The sequence below is a fragment of the Rhinichthys klamathensis genome, unplaced genomic scaffold (assembly GCF_029890125.1).
Source record: "Rhinichthys klamathensis goyatoka isolate OS25496 unplaced genomic scaffold, OSU_Roscu_1.1 h1tg000254l_1, whole genome shotgun sequence".
NCBI classification, from domain to species: Eukaryota; Metazoa; Chordata; class Actinopteri; order Cypriniformes; family Leuciscidae; genus Rhinichthys; species Rhinichthys klamathensis.
Window position 1 is genome coordinate 3,769,159 of NW_026606776.1, and position 18,701 is coordinate 3,787,859.

At 36.8% G+C, this 18,701-nt stretch overlaps 2 protein-coding genes across 2 annotated transcripts in view; one reads left to right on the plus strand and one right to left on the minus strand.

Annotated features, from left to right (window-relative positions):
• Window positions 1-106: 106 nt before the first annotated feature.
• pjvk (pejvakin) lies at window positions 107-5,728 on the minus strand. The gene is made up of 6 exons (XM_056267048.1): window positions 5,375-5,728; window positions 4,574-4,769; window positions 2,241-2,382; window positions 2,034-2,151; window positions 700-843; window positions 107-602 (listed from the first exon to the last, which is right to left on the minus strand). Exons 1-6 carry the CDS (start codon window positions 5,583-5,585, stop codon window positions 301-303), a joined length of 1,113 nt encoding a protein of 370 aa, XP_056123023.1. The 5' UTR covers window positions 5,586-5,728; the 3' UTR covers window positions 107-300.
• A 3,028-nt stretch (window positions 5,729-8,756) lies between these two features.
• Window positions 8,757-18,701, plus strand: part of col5a2b (collagen, type V, alpha 2b) — a 29,731-nt gene continuing 19,786 nt past the window's right edge. Inside the window, exons 1-12 of the mRNA XM_056266942.1 lie at window positions 8,757-9,075; window positions 15,690-15,902; window positions 16,070-16,086; window positions 16,226-16,258; window positions 16,394-16,426; window positions 16,589-16,642; window positions 16,849-16,938; window positions 17,731-17,808; window positions 17,914-17,958; window positions 18,072-18,125; window positions 18,288-18,341; window positions 18,533-18,586. Coding sequence (XP_056122917.1) covers window positions 8,985-9,075; window positions 15,690-15,902; window positions 16,070-16,086; window positions 16,226-16,258; window positions 16,394-16,426; window positions 16,589-16,642; window positions 16,849-16,938; window positions 17,731-17,808; window positions 17,914-17,958; window positions 18,072-18,125; window positions 18,288-18,341; window positions 18,533-18,586 — 816 coding nt within the window. The 5' untranslated portion in view covers window positions 8,757-8,984. The remainder of the gene's footprint in view (window positions 9,076-15,689; window positions 15,903-16,069; window positions 16,087-16,225; window positions 16,259-16,393; window positions 16,427-16,588; window positions 16,643-16,848; window positions 16,939-17,730; window positions 17,809-17,913; window positions 17,959-18,071; window positions 18,126-18,287; window positions 18,342-18,532; window positions 18,587-18,701) is intronic.

The following is an 18,701-nucleotide window of genomic DNA, read 5'->3' on the forward strand; positions in this document are numbered from 1 at the left end:
GCAACGGGTATAATAACATCCTCTCATTCAAACAGCTGAATTTGTGACAAAACAAGGAAAAAATATATAACTAATCACGTAATTAATAATCAGATTGCAGTCAAACTCTTTCGAATCTGTTGGTTTACAATCATTTGTTTGGTTACAAATCATTGGTTTACAATGTCAGTGCCACTAACACTGAGCAAAGAACATTCTTGTGTTTTTTTTCTGAAATTAAAGATGATGGTTGTACATCTTGTGGTCATATTGCACAAGGTCTGCATGAAAATCACCCTGGGAGTTCCTCCAAGCCATTTCTCACCTCAAGGTTTTGTGCCAGAGGTCAAAACACGGTACAGCGTGGAGACGGACGTATTTGTGTCCCCCCGAAGAGCATTCCAGGCAGCCATAGACTGTCTCGCGCTTCTGATGCCCCATGCCACACAGGGCGCACGGTCCTTTAGGTATGTTATGGTTGAGCAGATTTACACGTATGTGCTTCTCATCCCGCAGGTAGGCCGTGGACAGGTCAGTCATGCTGGCAGCCTTCTCGTAGTAGTCCGTCACGACATCGTCCATGTACATATCAGAGTGAGTGAGCTCTTCAAAAGTCCTGTCATCTACAGCAAGCATAAATCAAGAGTCATATTTGGAACATTTCTTCAAGATTTTTTAAATATTACAGATACATTTGACAATTATCAGAAATTATATCACCTGCTCTGAAAGGATTCCCATAGATGATTCCAGACAGGAATCTCCTGAGTCTTCCAAAGGAAAAGCGGCCAATGAATCCCCCGAGCTGGTCACGTATCTGTTCCCTCTCAAACCCTCCCATTGACTCTGGTGCTACACATATGTCTGACCAAAGTTACATTAAAGGCCATTAGTTAAATAAAAAAAACAGATGGAGACTCTACTTGAATCTGAAAATCAACTCATTTCTGAAAATGTTTAAATCTAAAAAACATCTATGATTCATATACATTATAACTCCATAGATATACACCCAAAGTTTGGTGTCAGTAATATTTTTTTAATGTTTTTAAAAGTCTCACCAAGGCTGCATTCATTTGATCAAAAATACAATGTAATATTAATACTGTGAAATATTATAACAAACTGGTTTCTTTTGTAATATATTTTAAAATGTAATTTATTCCTGTGATGGCAAAGCTGAATTACTCCAGTTTTTAGTTTTTCCTTCAGAAATCATTGCTCGAGAAACATCAGTGTTGAAAACAGTTGTGCTGCTCTTTTTGTGGAAACCGTGATACATTTTTTCAGGATTCTTCGATGAATGGAAAGTTCAAAAGAACAGCATGTATTTGAAATATAAATCTTTTGTAACATTATGTATGGAGCCTCTAAAAGGACATAGTGAAGTAAAACAAATATGAGATGAGAAGAAAAATTATACGTCAGTGCGTTCTCTCGCAAATGTTTTGAACTTTGCAGAAACTTTGCATTCGTTCGCAAAATGTTTGCGTTCCCCCAAGAAATTTTGAGTTTGCGCAAAACTTTTGAACGGAGCCCCTAAAGGGACATATGAAGGAAAAAAAATATGAGATGGAGGAAAAATTATTTGTCAATCCTTTTGTGTTCCCTCGCAAAAACTTTTCCGTTCCGCCGAGAAAAGAGCTCAAAAGGTCGACGAGCAAACACAAAGTTTCTCGTGGGAAACGCAAAATGTTTTGCGAACGAACACAAAGTTTCTTCTCGGGGGAACGCAAAACATTAGTGAGAGAACGCAAAAGCATTGACTTATTATATGTCCCTTTAGGGGCTCCGTAGTTTTGTGAGCTAATGCAAAGTTTCTTGGGGGAACGCAACATTTTTGCGAAACGACGCAAAAGCGTTGAAATCTATTTTTTCCTCCCATCCCATTGGCTATTTCCACCCCCATGTCCTTTTAGGGGCTTCTTATAAATGTCTTTAGTGTCATTTTTGACCCTTACTGACCCCAAACTTATGTATGGTATAGTGTAAATAGAATGATAGATTCAGAATTTGATTACATTACTAGAATTATGCAGTCATTTAATGCTTACCAAGACGTCCATCAAGACGCACATAAAGCTCAAGCACACTGAATGCTATGGTCGTGTGGGCTGGAATAACAATGGCTTTATCTCGCCCTTTAGGATTTCGACCGTCATCTATCTGGAACTGTGTGGGATAATAGAAAGCATCAGAGAACAGCAGATTTCACAGCCACGTATATAGTTTGGCCCGGGGGTACAATTGCATTTGTTTACCCTCATGGTCGTTCCACGCATTCCAGCGTGGACGGTGAGGGAACACTGTCGTGTGGTGCGGATACTCTCCATGACAATGCACAGGACAGTGCGTCCATTCTCTTTGGACTGACGGATCAAGCAGTGATCAAGGTCCACTTTCCTGATATTTAAAAAGAAATGAGAGGAGAATAGACAGAAAGATTTGTGAGAAAAAGAATGTAGAATGTATTGATTCATTTCATCTAAGTACATGAGCAAGAGTGCTGCTGTACTGAATATCAGCACTGACAGGTAATCACAGCCGCTGAAATAACTTATACATCAGTAACTTAAATTTGAGACCCAATTATGACTGTTATTTTGTCAATATTTATGAAGCCCCTTAGAAGAAGAAGAAGAAGTTTTATTTATATAGCGCCTTTCCGAAGCTCAAGGTCGCTTTACATGGTACCTTTATAATACATTTAACACTGACGCACAACTTTACAATCACAAAGGACACATATAATCACATTTAGACGAAGTACATGTTAAACAGATATGTTTTTAACTGTGTCTTGAAAGCAGTCACTGATGAAATATTTCGAAGTGAAAGGGGCAGTGAATTCCATAATGTTGGCGCATTAACACTGAATGACCTTCCACCTACTGTAGATAATCGAAAACGAGGGATGGACAGTAAACCAAGTTCAGTTGATCTGAGAGAGCGTGCAGGACGGTAGGTGAAAAGTAGATCAGACAAATATGGGGGTGCAAGACCGTTTAATGCCTTATATGTTAAAAGCAATACCTTAAAGTGGATACGTGATGAAACAGGTAACCAGTGAAGGTCATGAAGCACCGGAGTAATGTGAGCAGAACGCCTGGTGGAGGTGAGAACTCTTGCTGCTGAGTTTTGGACGTACTGCAATCTTGCAATAAGTTTTTTGGGAAGGCCAAGAAATAAAGCATTGCAATAATCCAGACGTGATGTGATTGATGCATGAATTAAGAGTTCGGCGTCAGCTAAAGTGAGAGATGGTCTTAGACGAGCAATATTTCGAAGATGAAAGAAAGAGTTTTTAACAATGGAAGAAATATGAGAGCCAAAAGACAGAGTTGAGTCAAATAAGACACCGAGGTTGCGAGTCAGTGATGAAGGCTTTATATGGAAACCATCAATATAGAAGGACTGGTCCATCCTTTTGACTGAGGCTGGAAAACCAATCACTAATATCTCAGTTTTATTATCATTTAATTTGAGGAAGTTAAGGGACATCCAATGCTTTATGTCCCTGATGCATGCAGTGAGTGAGTCAGGCAGGGATGGTCTATCGGAGCTGGTGGTGAGGTAAATTTGGATGTCATCTGCATAGCAATGGAATTGTAGTCCATGCCTGCGTATGATGCTACCAAGTGGGTGTATGTAGATGATAAACAAGAGTGGACCAAGAACCGAACCTTGAGGAACGCCCCGTGTAAGTAAATTGGTGGCAGAATTATGACCTTGTATGGTGATATAATACATTCTGTCAGTGATATAGGAAATAAGCCAGGAAAGAGCGGAACCAGTGATACCAATATCAGAAAGCCGAAAAAAGAAATGGGACTTAGGGACATGATGATGGAAATAATATGATATGGAGGAAAAACTATATTTCAATGCTTTTATGAGTGAAGGGCAAAGTTTCTCAGGGGAATTCAATAGGTTTGTGAGAAAAGGTAAATTTCTCAGAGGAACACAATCATTTTGCTAAAGAACGAAAGTTTTGTTACCAAATGTAATTTTATTTGGAGGAATGCAAAAGTTTTGCAAGCAAACACAATATTTTTTGTGAGCAAATGCAAAGTTCCTCGGGGAATGCAATAATTTTGCGAGAGAATGCAAAGGTTTTGTGGAAAAATAATGTTTTTTTTAGGAGGAATGCAAAAGTTTTGCTAATTTTTCCTCCCATCTCATATTTTTTTCCCATCACCATGTCCCATTGGGGGCTCCGTAATGTTTGCTATACCAATGAAAATAGTTCCTAATGGAGTCAAAGCAAAATCAACCTTTGCGCATTATATTTGTATCTTGTCCCTGAATGAATGTTTTTGAATGAATCGGTTAAGTGAATGATTCTGACTCACTCATAAATACAGTTATTTGTCACACATACTGTACTTCCTTAACAATATAACCTGCAAAAAGACTCACTTTAAAAATATTCACTAAATGCACGGACTGACAGCCTGTCTGTGACGTGCAAAAAGTAAGTGATACAAACAGTGAAAAGTCCTGCTGCTGGACTAAATACCAGCTCTCAGCCAATTTTGAGGAGCGGAACTAACTGTCTAACTGTATAAAAATATATACATAATGTGTCCTTTACCTTGCATTGAGCTCCCTCAGTAATGTAGGAACTTCCACCTCATGCTTGGTCACAATTCCAAATGAGGCCTTTACCGCCACAGAGTCTGAACCACTGACGTTTACTCCCACCTCGTGGATCAGATGGTTCCCCAAACGCCCATTTAGGGAAACATCAGACTTGTCTTCATAGTTCAGGAGCTGATATGAGGAGACCCCTGTCAACCAGAGAGAAATACACTCCCTTGATATCACTTACAGTATGCACTTAAAGGGATAGTTCACCCAAAAAGGAAAATTCTGTTATCATATACTCACCGTCACCGTCAAGTTGTTCCAAACCTGTATGAATTTCTTTCTTCTGCTAAACACAAAAGAAGATATTTTAAATTATGTTAATAACCAAACAGTTTATGGGCCCCATTGACTTCCATAATATTTTTTTCCATACTATGGAAGTCAATCAACTGTTTTTTAAATATCTTCTTTTGTGTTCAGCAGAAGAAGAAGAAAAAATCATACAGGTTTAGAACAACTTGAGGTTGAGTAAATGATGACAGAATTTTCTTTTTTGGGTGCACTATCCCTTTAATGCAAAAAATACCTCATTTATAACGCATAAAATGCGAAACAATTTCAATATACAGTATATAATAACTGTTTTTATGCATTTTGTTAGTACAAATTACCCAAATAAGCACATAAAATGCTTTATGACTGCCTAATTGAAGACATGCGATAACCAACTGTTTGCTCATCTAGGCCTAGCCTACTCATCAAGTTATTTTAATTGATTTCAAATTATGAAATATTTCTTCCTCACCTGCTGTGATCTCTTTCTCTCCCACGAGTATGTCTTTCAGGGAGAAGGGGGTTGTGGCATATTTGGTCTTCTTCCAGAAATGTCGTCTCCTCTTCCTCGTCACCAGGCTGAGGGGTTGATATCGGTCGGCTTCACTTAGACTGGGCACAGGGACCAGCCGTCCAGTGTTCCCCACCTGCTTCACAAAGTTCTTAGTTGCTGCCGCAAACATGACTGTAGTTCACCGCAGCTTGAGCATTTCGTTTCTTTGTATGTTCATTCACAGTGGTCTGAATTTGACTTGGTACTGGCTGTGGAAACATCGCTAAATGAGATTGAAGAGGTGCTGCTTGGGTTTGTCCAACCAGATCATAAATAATAAAGGGGTGTAAGCTGATCAGGATGTTCTTTGCCATATGTGTAGTGTCTTATCAGGTTCAAATAAATAGACCTGACACCATCACATCTGTTATAAGTAACAGTGTTTATAACAAGTATAATAACCTTTTTAATGCTTGTTCATTATTGCTTCACTTAATTTGCAAACAGAATATAATTATCTTAAATATTCTGTAATTACCTAGTTTACATTACTTGTAATTTGAACAGTTTATACTAGAACACACTGCATATCTGATTACCTTCTTTTGTATAAGTTCAAACTAGTTTACACGAAGAATATTTGTGGTTAATTATGAACACTTTATTTTACTGGCAACACTTTTCAATACATTTCTATTTGTTAACATTAGTTAACTAGTTAACATGAAACAGTGAAAAATAGCCTACTTTTAGTTTGTTAATTTCAACATTTCTAATACATGGGCTAATTAAAATCAAAAGTTGTATGATAATCGTATTTAATTAACCTGAGCTAACATGAACAATGAACAGTTGTAGGCCTATTTTTATTTACTAATATTATAAAAATATAGCAGTTATATTTTTGCATTGTTGTTAGTCAATGCATTAACTAATGTTTAGAAATGGGACCTTATTGTAAAGTGTTACCATTTGTTTTGTTTTGTTTCAGTTATTTCTTGTTATACCGTCAGCTTCAGTGAGAGAAGTAATACTTCAAAGTAGAACAGAAACAACATGTAAGAGATAAATCTTATGTTTTACCAGAATATAGCATAACAACTTCTGCTTTGAGTTTAACTTATGGTTTGGTAAATTTACCAAAATCTGTGATGATGTGTAATGTCCATTTTTAGGACAAGTTGAATGTTTGCAGTGATTCACAGATGGTGAAATAAACTGTGGTTAAAGACAACTAGGTGTTTCTCACCTCGCAACTGAACCAATCCCTTTGCCTACACTAACAAAACATGTGGATACTTTCTACTGTGAAAGGGAAGTGAACTTGTGAGTCTGCATAAAGTAATTTGTTATAATTATGTCTATACTGCAGTGTCCAAGGCTCATTTGGCTAGAATGTATTTACGGAACGACTCACTCACTCATGGCCTCATGTGGCTCCTCTTTATGTCCACCGATGGCTGGAGAGAATGAGGTCCGTTACTGTTGAAGGCACACTGGTAAAACATTAATGGGAAAAAAGAGCTTTTGTAAAGAGTTGTTTATAGAACACAGTCTGCTCACGTGTACAGTAATACTTTGTGAAGCCAGCCAAGAACATCCTGAGGTCACCCTGTTACTCAGGCAATTATGACGATAAGGTGGGAGAATGTTTGCAATGGGAATAAACTTTTTCATTTAGAATTGTACAAACAACTGTAGGACATGAATTGGAGGGAAACAGTCTAACAACCTATATTTGTCTCAAAGTAAATTGCCTTCTCAGATGTAGAAAGATTTGTGCAATTAGGCAGGCCGAGTATGAATGACCAATACTGTACTGGTTTCAAAATGAAACCCCACCCACCAAAGTTTCTTTAGGTAACATTCTGTTATTAAAGAGATAGTTTACCCCAAAATTTAAATTGTGTCATTATTTACTCTTGTCGTTTCAAGCCTTCTTTGGAACACAAAGGAAGATATTTTGAAAACTGAAAAGTGCTTTTTGTCCATGCAGTTAAATTCAATTGGCTTTAAGATTGATAAACGCTTACATGGTTGTTCTATTTATATATGTACACTTAGCCTTTTTGAAAGAAGTCTCTTATGGCTGCATTTGTTGAATCAAAAATACATTAAAAACAGTGAAATATTACAATTTAAAATATTACTGTATATATTACTATTTTAATACAGTTTAAAATGCTATTTATTCCTGTGATGGCAAAGCTGAATTTTCAGCATCATCACTCCAGTCTTCAGTGTCACATGATCCTTCAGAAATCATTGTAATATGCTGATTTGCTGCTCAAGAAACATTTGTTATTATTATCAATATTGAAAACAGCTGTGCTGCTTAAGATTTTTGTGGAAACCTTGAACCTTGAAAGCTTTTTTGGGATTCTTTGATAAATAGAAAGTTCAAAATAACTACAGAAATCTTTTTTTTAACAGAATAATTGTCTTTACTGTCAATTTAATGTATCCTTGCTGAATTACAGAATACGTTTTTTAAAAGCCCAAACTCTCTGATCCCAAACTTTTGAATGTTTTACATTTTTATAAAGTAAAAACAAAAACCTTATTGCACATTTGGGCTATACAACATTTAAATTACATTTACATATACATTTTCATGATATTGTGATCATGATCTTCATCTCAGCTCCTTGCGTTACAAGGCGAACGACTGATAGGAATATCTCATGTTAATGAGTTTTAACGCATGAATATTAATGACAGTGTTGACTAATTCATGTTTACTAGCTTAGCAAATGATCATCCTTAATACTTTATGCATTCAGGTGCAACATATAGGCGTCACACATTAATGCCACAACAGAAAAAAAACGCTTTTGTGTTTCATAAGTTTTTAAATGATTGCTGTTTCTTTTTGTCCTCCAACATCAGTAAAAAGGGGTAGCACTTTATTTTACAGTCCTGTTCTGCATATACATATGTATTTATTACCTATAGCAATTACAATGGGTTATAACTACTAACCCTGAACTTACCCCTATACCTAACCTTAACACATGTAGTTACCTTATATCACAGTACTTTCTTGGGTACTGTAAGTACACATACTGTAAAATAAAGTGTAAACGAAAAGTAAAAAAAAAGAAAGAAAAGGTTTGTCAAGCTCTACAGTGTCTAATATGAACAAATAGGTTAGCATATGATCCACTGTAGAATCTACACACCAAATGATTGTGTTTTTACACATCTAAGAAATTAAGTAAACCCCCTGCACATGTCCTATAATTAAATCTATTGGTGTCTGCTGAGTGATGCTGGTGAGCTTTGTAGTGTTATTCCCGTGATACATGATGCATTCTGCTTCAAGTTCTTCACAAGTGTGCATGATCTTAAAGAAAACTGGAGGCTCGAGTTATTTTTGCTCCAGCTAGATGAGAGGCTGGAGAACCACAGGGCGGGGGTGCACAGGCTGCCTGGAGTTTTCATACAGGGAACGTCTGCGCAGAGGTTGGCAGCTGCGCTCTCTCGGGTACAGTGGGCATCTTGTGGAGCGCATGTTGAAGCTGTGATTTTTTAACAGTCTACCTCCTGTGGCAGGCACAGGCAAGGCTTGTGCCCCACTGTCGTGAAAATGACCGCAATTCATCACCTCAGGATACCTGTATGGCTGGGGTTCTGTTTGGCCCAGGTGTTATTGATTACGTGCCAGGATGTTAAGACCGGTGAGTAACCTGCCTCACACTTTACTAACCTGACCGAACAGGTGAAGAGATACTCTGTATATCAGTAAGAACAGCTTCTCTCATGTCATTTTTATCATGGCATTTGAATATGACATTCAACTGATTTTTCATGCATCTGTGGACAGTGTAAGATTATATGTTTAAAAATGCAAAAGTCTGAACAGTTTAATAGCTTAGCAAATGATCATGTTTAATACTTTATGCAATTCAGGTGAAACATATAAGTGTCAGACATTAATGCCACTACAGAACTGTTGTGTGTTTCATAACTGTTTAAATGATTGCTGTTTCTATGTTTAAAAATACAAAAGTCTGAACAGTTTTTCTTAAGGTGCTTCATTTACTGTAGATTAAATGTGAACTGGATTTCTTCCACTGTTTGTTAAATAATAAAGCCTCATTTTGTATTATTGCAGTAAAATTATTATTATTTTTAGCATGAAAGCACTATGATAATTTAAGAGCAAGTATTGGCTATTAATGTCTTACCATATAGTTTAGAAATAATTTATTTAGCCTCATTTAAAGCGACTAATTCCCTATTCAATTTCATTATGGAAAAAAAGAGGCATTGGAAGGCAGTGATGTCTATCATTGTGCCTAACAACTCTTTTAGTGTTCCATGGAAGTAAGAAAGTCATACAGGTGGAACAAGTGTGAGTAAATTATGACAGAATTTATATTTTTTGGGCAAACTATTCCTAATTCGTCCTATTAAACGGATGTGGGAAACACACCACAAGGAGATGTTGTTTTAGTCCATTTATGTTTTGAACAGCAATGAAAAAAATGAGGTGATGGAATAGGCCTATTGCTGAAGAAAGTTAATGCCAGATGAAGAAAGCATTCCCCGCTTTTTAGTGCTAATGTTTGTATTAAGTATATGAAAACATTATTTCTGAATGTTCTCTGAACGTTCAAAACTTCCAATTTTTAAAAATGTTTTAAAAACATATTTTTTTCTTGGTTATTTGAATGTTAAGGAAACATTTGATCAATCTTCAAACATTTTGGGAACCTTACTTTTGAATGTTCTATGAATATTCTTAAACAAGCAGTAAATGTAAAAAACCTTAGACGAATGTCCAACTAAACCAGAAAACAACCTTCAATGAATGATGTATAAACAATTTTTGTGCAAAAGACCAGATAATAACGAACATTCTATTCATGTCACTGAAGGAATGTTGTTCATAACGTGTGAGTGAACTTTGCCAGAACATTCCCTGTTATCTGCACTGCTGATTTTTATCTCAATAGCATCATTCCTTGCTAATTAGCAGAATTTTGATTTCTAATTTCATTGTGAAAGCTAAATTGTCCTGATCTTCTGCTTTGTCAGCTCTATTGGAGCTGGAGACATAATTTCATGGCCTTGCGTGTAATGATGTGCGGTTTTTCTGGACCAAAGCAAGCCACCAATTGTGGTCAAAGTTCTTTCCAAAAGAGATGCTAGACACACCCAATCATGTGGCGAATGCGTTTGCCTAAAATCCAACTATGATGTTTTCACATTCATTTAGGTTAGTCATACAGTTCGGTTAAAATTGATCAGTATTGTTGGGTAACTCAGCAAGAATCAAGTCTAAAATTATATTACATTTTGCAATGTAAATTCATGCAGTCCCACTCCAACCCTAGTTTGATGTACATTGGTCTAGTCTAATATACACTACATAAAACAATGAGTGTGACCCTCCCAGGGAAATTATCCATTGTGGCGACACGTCATGAGAGCCACCTCGTAATGTTTTATGAGCTGGGAGGATATTATGTCAGTCACAGGGTCTGCAATACAGGACTTGTAGAGAAACATTGCTTGCACCAAAATGACAAATACAATGTCCATTCTATACATGAGTATATAGTAAAGACATGTACATTCCAAAGTTGATATTTTTGTTAAAAACTTCAGACAGAGGGCGTGCCTTTTCTTTTGACAGAAATAAAAGTTGCCCACAGGCTAACCTTAAGCAGAACCTATAATAGAGGCCGCTGTGGTTTCCCTAAAATAACCTATGCGCTTTTCCACTAAATTGGTACTTGCTGTCTTTTCAGAATCGTGCTTTAAAAAGGGACAGTTTCATACAGCTGAGTAGCAACAGGTGTCTTTCTGGTAGTAGTTTTACTGCACCAATGCCATTTACAAGACTAAAAATAATATAGCCTACTATTATTTCAGCCCTTCAGCATATTTACATGGTCACAGAAAGGTCCTAAAATGAACACTCGCCTAATGCAAGCAATAGAATGAAATGGTGTCAATCGCCAGTTGGCCAGTAATATTTTTCTAAATTCTAACAATGCAAAATTGTGAGAACATTAAGGGTGAACAAACGTGAACGGTGCTCGGGACAGTTGACAGGCCAGCACTGCACCGTCACGAATGTTTAAGCCTTGCCAATTTAAATATTCAAGCTCAAGAAGACACAAAAGGGAACTTACTGTTCCCTTTTGTTACTCGCGCGGTGTGTGAGAAGTTTTCTATGTGCAAACATCAGACGCCTATGCCCAGAAATCCACGTCTTAGACAGCACGCAAATACTGTCCCTGTCAAGTTTTCTTGTGCTTGAACAGAAAAATTCAAACAAAATTATGCAAAAATGCCCGTCTTGGCAAGTATCCTTCTAAACATTACATAGTCAGTTATCTGAAAGTAAACAGTTGACACATGTTTAACAGTACTGGATCTGTGCGTTAGCTCTTAAAGTGACAACAGCCTAATATTCCTCCTGCTTTCTGTGTTTTTAATGTTAATCAAAGACCAAAAGATAAAGAACAGTCACTCATTGCTATTGACTGAATAACGTTTGTAACATTAATAAGGATTAATCTGTTTCATGGATGGTAAAAAAATATTTATGGCCAGTATATTTTCTTAAAGAGGAACTCCAGTCAATTTTAACATTGAGCTCGTTTTTTTGTACATTTGGAGTGCTGTCAGTACAGACAAAAACGACAAAAATCGGTGTTGCCTACACCGTGTTGTCCTCTTTTTAAAATTCGCACCCATGTTGACTTCATTAAGATGTTATTAAGAGTGACCACGGTCAATCTGACTGCAGTAGATGTGAGTCGATTGTCGAGTTCGCGCGCGCGATTATTAGTTATATTAGTTACCAACATAGACTGGTTACCAATGATCGCGCGCGCGAACTCGACAATCGACTACTGTGGACTTCGAACGAAAACAGGAAGTAAATACAGGTATGTGAGCTGGCTGAATTAACATCATTTTTTATTAATATCTTTCACATCTACTGCAGTCAGATTGACCGTGGTCACTCTTAATAACACCACTTGTAATGCCAAATCAAGGATGTTAAGAGGCTAAAAGCAGCTTTAGAACTTGCCCCATTGAAGTCAACAGGGTGCAAATTTTAAAAAGAGGATAACACGGTGTAGGCAACACCGATTTTTGTCGTTTTTGTCTGTACTGACAGCACTCCAAATGTACAAAAAAATTAGCTCAATGTTAAAATTGACCGGAGTTCTCCTTTAAGTCACTGGCCATTGGCAAGAGTGCCCTGGTCACCGATATTTAAGATGGGGACTTTTAGCTGTTGCTAAGAAATTGTGAAGTTTATACATTTATATTTCAAATATTTTATAAGCTCCCTTCCGTTATTTCTCTCACAAAGTCTATTATTTTGAAAAGTAAAGTGCAGAGAAATTTCACTTTGTCTTCTTAATTGCTTGGAATGTCTTTATGACATAATTTGGGTCTTTACTGAAACAATTATAGCTGTAACAAACGCCTTTGATGAAAGTAGGAGCAACAAATGTCTCCTAAAATAATTCTTCCCTTCCATAAAGCTGTCTGCACTGCACTAGACACACTGTATTAAAGGCTTTGAGATAGTCATACACATTATTGCTTGATTACAGCAGTGGAAGCCACGCTACAAGCCAGCCGTCAGGATAGACTCTAATGCGACAGACTTTGAGCATCAGAACCGGCATTTACTCTGTCTACCGTCTCTGTCTTACAGCATCTAATCAAGAAGAGTTACTCAGCCTGGAGCTGTCGCTCAACACACAACACATGCAGACAACATGAGAGGGTTTAAAAGAGACATGAAGGAAAATTAATTTGGCATCTTCTCCTCGGGTGTGTTTATTATAAAGCTGTGGTCAATATTCTGACTGCTGATATATTAGGGCATTTATTATGGATATTCCTCCACAATTATGTGAAAGTAGGCTATTACAGTTTTTGTATTTTACATTTGCTGGGATCCCAAACTCTTCATACAGTTCTCATCAACTTTCAGCTTGACACAGCAGTAAAGTTTACATGTAAAATGCAAAAAGACAACCAAAACACTTCATACATGTCTCAAATCAAGCCATTCTTCCATAACACTAGCAAATGTTTCACCCAACAAACACACTTTGTCACTCATAAAACAATGACCTAAAAACACTGACAACAGGTAGCATTACAGTATGTTTTCTTTTGTACATTTTCTTTAAACCTCTTTAATGTTTAGAATTCACTGCTGCATATTTTATATGGGCTATTAACATTACAGTACACATTTTTTCTAAGTTGTGCCCTTTTGTACAGTATAGATGGTAATGCAACTGAAAGACTAACACCTGTATGTGTTCGGCTACATCTAATTACTTGATAGTATTTAATTTTTTAGATTCAAAATATATTTCGATATAGTATTACTGTAGAAATGTAGCAAATTGCTGTCTTATTCAGTTTCGTATTATGTGTTTTAGAGTTTAACAGTTTTGAAAAGATTGTAATGCGCAAATTGTTCTGTAGTTTTGGTGGTGGTTGTATCGTGAGAAAAGATTTTTTGTCATTTGAAAGAAGAAGTCATTGAATGCATTTTGTGACAAAGCCCACATGTTGTGCTCAGTGTGTGAAGAGTTTTGAAAAAGTGACAAGTATTAAGAAACTGGTCCTAGTAATTGTTTAAAAAAAACAACAACCTGTAATTGGTTTGATAGTAGGCTATCTATTTTTTATTTTTAGATTTGGTATATTTCAATATGGTATTACTGAAATGTAGCAAATTGCTGTCTTATTCAGTTTTGCATTATGTTTTGAACTACAGTTTTACAGTTTAAAGGTTTTCAAGTTTAACAGTGCAAATTGGCTTGAACAGAATTTTGGTGCTGATTGTGTCTGATATTGTATGAAGCAGAGATGGGAGGACAAGATAAGCTATAAAAGAGAACGTTTTAAACCATTCAAGCACAGAGAAATGTTTTAAAGCAATCTTGGTCAGACAGAAAGGTGAACTGTATAGACCAGCCCCATAATTTGACTTTGAAAAAAAGATTAAAGATGTGATTCTTGATGGTGCATCTTCAAAAGTCCGAGTGAAAAATGGCTGAAGGTCTCAGCTGCAGACCTCAATTACAGGGTGTGGCATTGATCACCAGCTAAATGAGGGCAAGCACAACTGGATGAATGGTGGCATTGCTAGTTCTGTCTGAGTCTAAACCATTGTAGGCTACTTTAACTTATAATTATATAGGTTGCTTCTAAGTAGAAGCTTTATAGCTACTTACATGTTCTTGTCAAGGACAAGAATGGACCAACTATGGACCAGACCAATGGGACCAGTGCTTTATCATGAGGCTCCCTCTGAGGGGTCTGCGATGCCCAGACACTTCTTACTTTATATGTTGATATAGACAGACAGCTTGAATGTGTGCCTCTGGCTCTCTGACTGACAACAATGTGAAATAAATGAAGAAATGAAAAATGTTATCCGGTAGGCTACCTCCTCAGCACTAACAATGCCTTCTGAAAGTGTAGTAAATTATCGTCTCTTTTACAGTATTATGGTGTGCCCAATCAATCAATCTGACCGCGGTTCGCGTGATAACGAGTTAGATAATCAGAAAACTCACAGGAGTTTGGGCTATCTGCTAATAGTGCAGATTTGACATGTCCTTCAAACAATGTAAGAAACATGTAGAGTCTTTGTGATTTCTTTTTTATTTATTACCTTTTTCCCTTGCTGAGAGTAATGATACCATGTGACGACTGTTAATTGTAGAAACAAACAACAACAACAACAAAGATTGTTTGTAGCACTAGTTGTGGTGGGTATTGTGGTTAGCATGCTCAGTTTTTGACTGTTAGCTTCCAGTATACGAAGACATAATGGAAAATCTGTGAGTTTCTACCACAATATTAGCAGTAAGCATAACCATAGTGGATTTTTAGGATGAAAATATCAAAATGAGAATTAAGTAACTAACTTAATGTGAACAAAATGATTATTGACGCTTGATGCCATCTGCTGGCGGAGTGAATTGCTGCTGTAAAAAAAAAAAAGGATTCTCAGCAATCTCACATAAACCATTATATCACCACAAACATTAAGTAAGTAAGTAAATAAATAAATAAACAAGGCTATAATTTGGAAGCTACAATTTTGGATGCTATTAGTAACAATATTAGCCTACCAATTTGAATATAGGCTATTACATAATTGCGCTTTTAAATTTTTTTTTAGGTGATTATGTGATTTAAAAAGAATGTAATGTTTGTGTATGATAGACTAAAAATGACTGATATAAAAATCCTTATGTCTGTTTTTATTTTCGTCTTTGAAAAGAGGACACGAAAAATTGTAAAGACGGTGATCAGAATTATTCCGAAAATGAGATCTGGAAGCCAGAGCCGTGCAGACTTTGTGTCTGTGATAAAGGCCAGGTGATCTGTGAGGAGATCCGCTGTGAGGAGCTGAAGGGATGCGAACAGTTCATCATCCCAGATGGAGAGTGCTGTCCTGTGTGTCAAACCTTCGCCAGTGCGCATGGACGGATCGGTGAGTCTTACATGATACGGCCGCTAGAGGGCAGACGTCAATTAGATTCGGAAAGAAAAATTAATTTAGATGAGGAGGGGAGATCGTTTATTCATAATTTATTATGCTATATTTATTATAGTTAAGTCTTTGAATTAATTTAACTCTATTTTGTGTTTATTTTGCAGAAACAATTGCGTTTAAGGTACGTGAATTTTTTTAAATTCAGGCATACAGATTAACATTTGTCTGTTTGTTTGTAATATGTTTTTCCCCCCCATCACAAATTAATATATATAAAGTTTTGACCTTTTGACCAAGTTTTGGCCTGCATGTTTTTTCAGGGCGAAAAAGGTGAACCTGGTGACATTCCTTATGTGAGTCTATAAGAGTATGCTTCTGTCCATCATATGTCCATGCAATATTTTATGCCAGATATAATAATATGACTGCAATAATATGTTATAATTGTTATACTGTTTTACTATTTTGAAATCATGTTTTTTTTTTAGATTGTGGGAGTACCTGGGCGTCCAGGACCAATGGTAAAAAAATAACAATACACACACACACACACACACACACACACACACACACACACACACACACACACACACACACGCCTCTAACCTTTTACCCCCCAAATCCTTATTCTTTGTAATGTCAATCAAAGTGATGTCCATTGTCTTGTGTGTCACATCAAACAGGGTCCCCCAGGAGCAGACGGTCGAGCAGGATATCCAGGAAGTAAAGGAAGACGAGTAAGTGACATTTACCAATACCCATATAGCCATTTGTATTCTGTTATGGGGCTATTTCACCTCAGAAACATCATGTTATGTACAAAAATGTGCATTTCTCTCTTATTTAATGGAATTTCAAAATTACTTTGAGTGTAAACATAGTGTAATGTAGTAAATGACAGCTAAATTGTTAAAATAGTGACATGCAATGTGTTTTTGTGAAGGGTGTCTCAGGTCCACCTGGTTTTGATGGAGAGCCAGGTGTCCCAGGCATGCCAGGTGAGCCTGGTCCTGTGGGCAATTCACTGCCTGGGGTGAGTTGGTAATATTACCTGTCCTGGTTTTGTTGTCCTGTATTTCTTAAATCCTTTATCAGTGATTAGAATGATAAAATGTGTTAGTTTGATCTCAATATGTAATGCATATTATTAGTAAATGAAGATAAAATGTGGGGAAAAAAGGTTAAAAAAAAAGTATAAGAAAAAGAAGAAGAAAAAATTCTATAATGTATAGTTGTAAAAAAAAAAGGGGTTTAAGTAAACCATAATGACTCATTTCTTTCACCAAACACCAAAAATGAAAATGCTGTATTACTAGTTTACTAGTGATTTTAATTACCATTTTAGTGACAATACAAAACACAAGCAAACCCACCAAATCCGAACTTGATCCTGTTGTTTTTCAAAAACTACCAAAATGTTCTTTTCATATACCATTATAACATTTATTGAAAGGGGCATGAACTTTCCTATTCTCTTTCTTTTCTATTGTGTCTGAGTGAAACGGCTTCTCTAATAAGAAAAATGGTAGGGTGGGTCATGATTTTTTCCATTGGGAATTGATTGGATCGTTGGATGGTTGTAGTTTGCTATTGGTTGTCCTGCCCTCATGTCAATAAACACGTCATCAGGGAAGAGAAGAGTCGCTGAAAGAAGGAGGGGAAGTTTGATTAAAGATTACGAGGGCACATGCATTTTTGAAAAATAATGAGGTGCACGGATAAATAGTGCAATATTCCTTTTAAAAAACAAGAATAGTCCATTTTGATTTCATGGTGACTTTAATCTGCTGATCTGTAAATCTATGGTGACATTTATGTTTTACAGAGTCACTTTGCTTCTCAAATGGCCTCTGGATTCCAGGATGGAAAGCATGGAATGGCGGGGATGGTCTCTGGAGCACCGGTAAGGATCTTTCCACTTTCAATAATGACTTTTTTCAAATAAATATTTAGCTGGATTTCCATATAGAACCACTAAACTGAGATATAATATCTTTGTTGAGATCAGGGTGAATCAGGATCAAGAGGTCATCCAGGCCCACCTGGTCCACCAGTAAGTTCTCTCAAGCTTGGTGCTACAATACATGTATTGAATGTCATCATTTCAATGTTGTTTTTTTCACACTGCACGTTTTCACCAAATTTATTTCCCTCTGTGTCACTCAGGGGCCAACAGGAGCACAAGGTGCGCCAGGAGATGCGGGTGATCCTGGACCCATGGTAAGACTAATGCCTTTACGCCATGATAAATATTCTGACAATTACTGGTAAATTAATACAATGTGCCTATAGGTTTCTAATATTCATCCATGCCATACAGTTCAAGAAAAACAATTGTGTCACTTACTGTGCATGTGCAATAAAGAATTTTTTTCTCTGTAGGGCTCTTTTGGTCCAAGGGGACCAGATGGTCCTCCAGGAAAAGCTGGTCCAGATGTGAGTAGACCAACAGTTCACCCAGTGATTTCGTTATTTAAACATCATAGAAAAGCAGTTCATTCAATATGCTGTCCAATCTTTAAAAAAATGCTGTCATATACATGTTACAAAGTTTGAATACACCGAACAGAAGTAAGATGGGTTTCCCTGTGCTTATGATAACACAGTTTTGTTCCTCTCTGTAACAGGGTGAGTCTGGACCCCCTGGAAATACAGGAGAAAAAGGATTCCCTGGCTCTCCAGTAAGACAATGCTGCATATTATAGACATGGCTGCTGAAATGTTCCTTATGGTGTAGGATTAATGGGGTATTCACACAGGACACATCATCTGGACACAGGGCCGGATTAACCATTA

Excerpts from the sequence above, each read along its gene's own strand:
- pjvk (XM_056267048.1), bottom strand. The coding sequence starts at position 5,585 with ATGTTTGCGGCAGCAACTAAGAACTTTGTGAAGCAGGTGGGGAACACT. Across the intron at positions 2,383-4,573 it reads CTGAGGGAGCTCAATGCAAG|GAAAGTGGACCTTGATCACT; the intron begins GTAAAGGACACA and ends TTTAAATATCAG. Across the intron at positions 844-2,033 it reads GCGTCTTGATGGACGTCTTG|ACATATGTGTAGCACCAGAG; the intron begins GTAAGCATTAAA and ends AACTTTGGTCAG.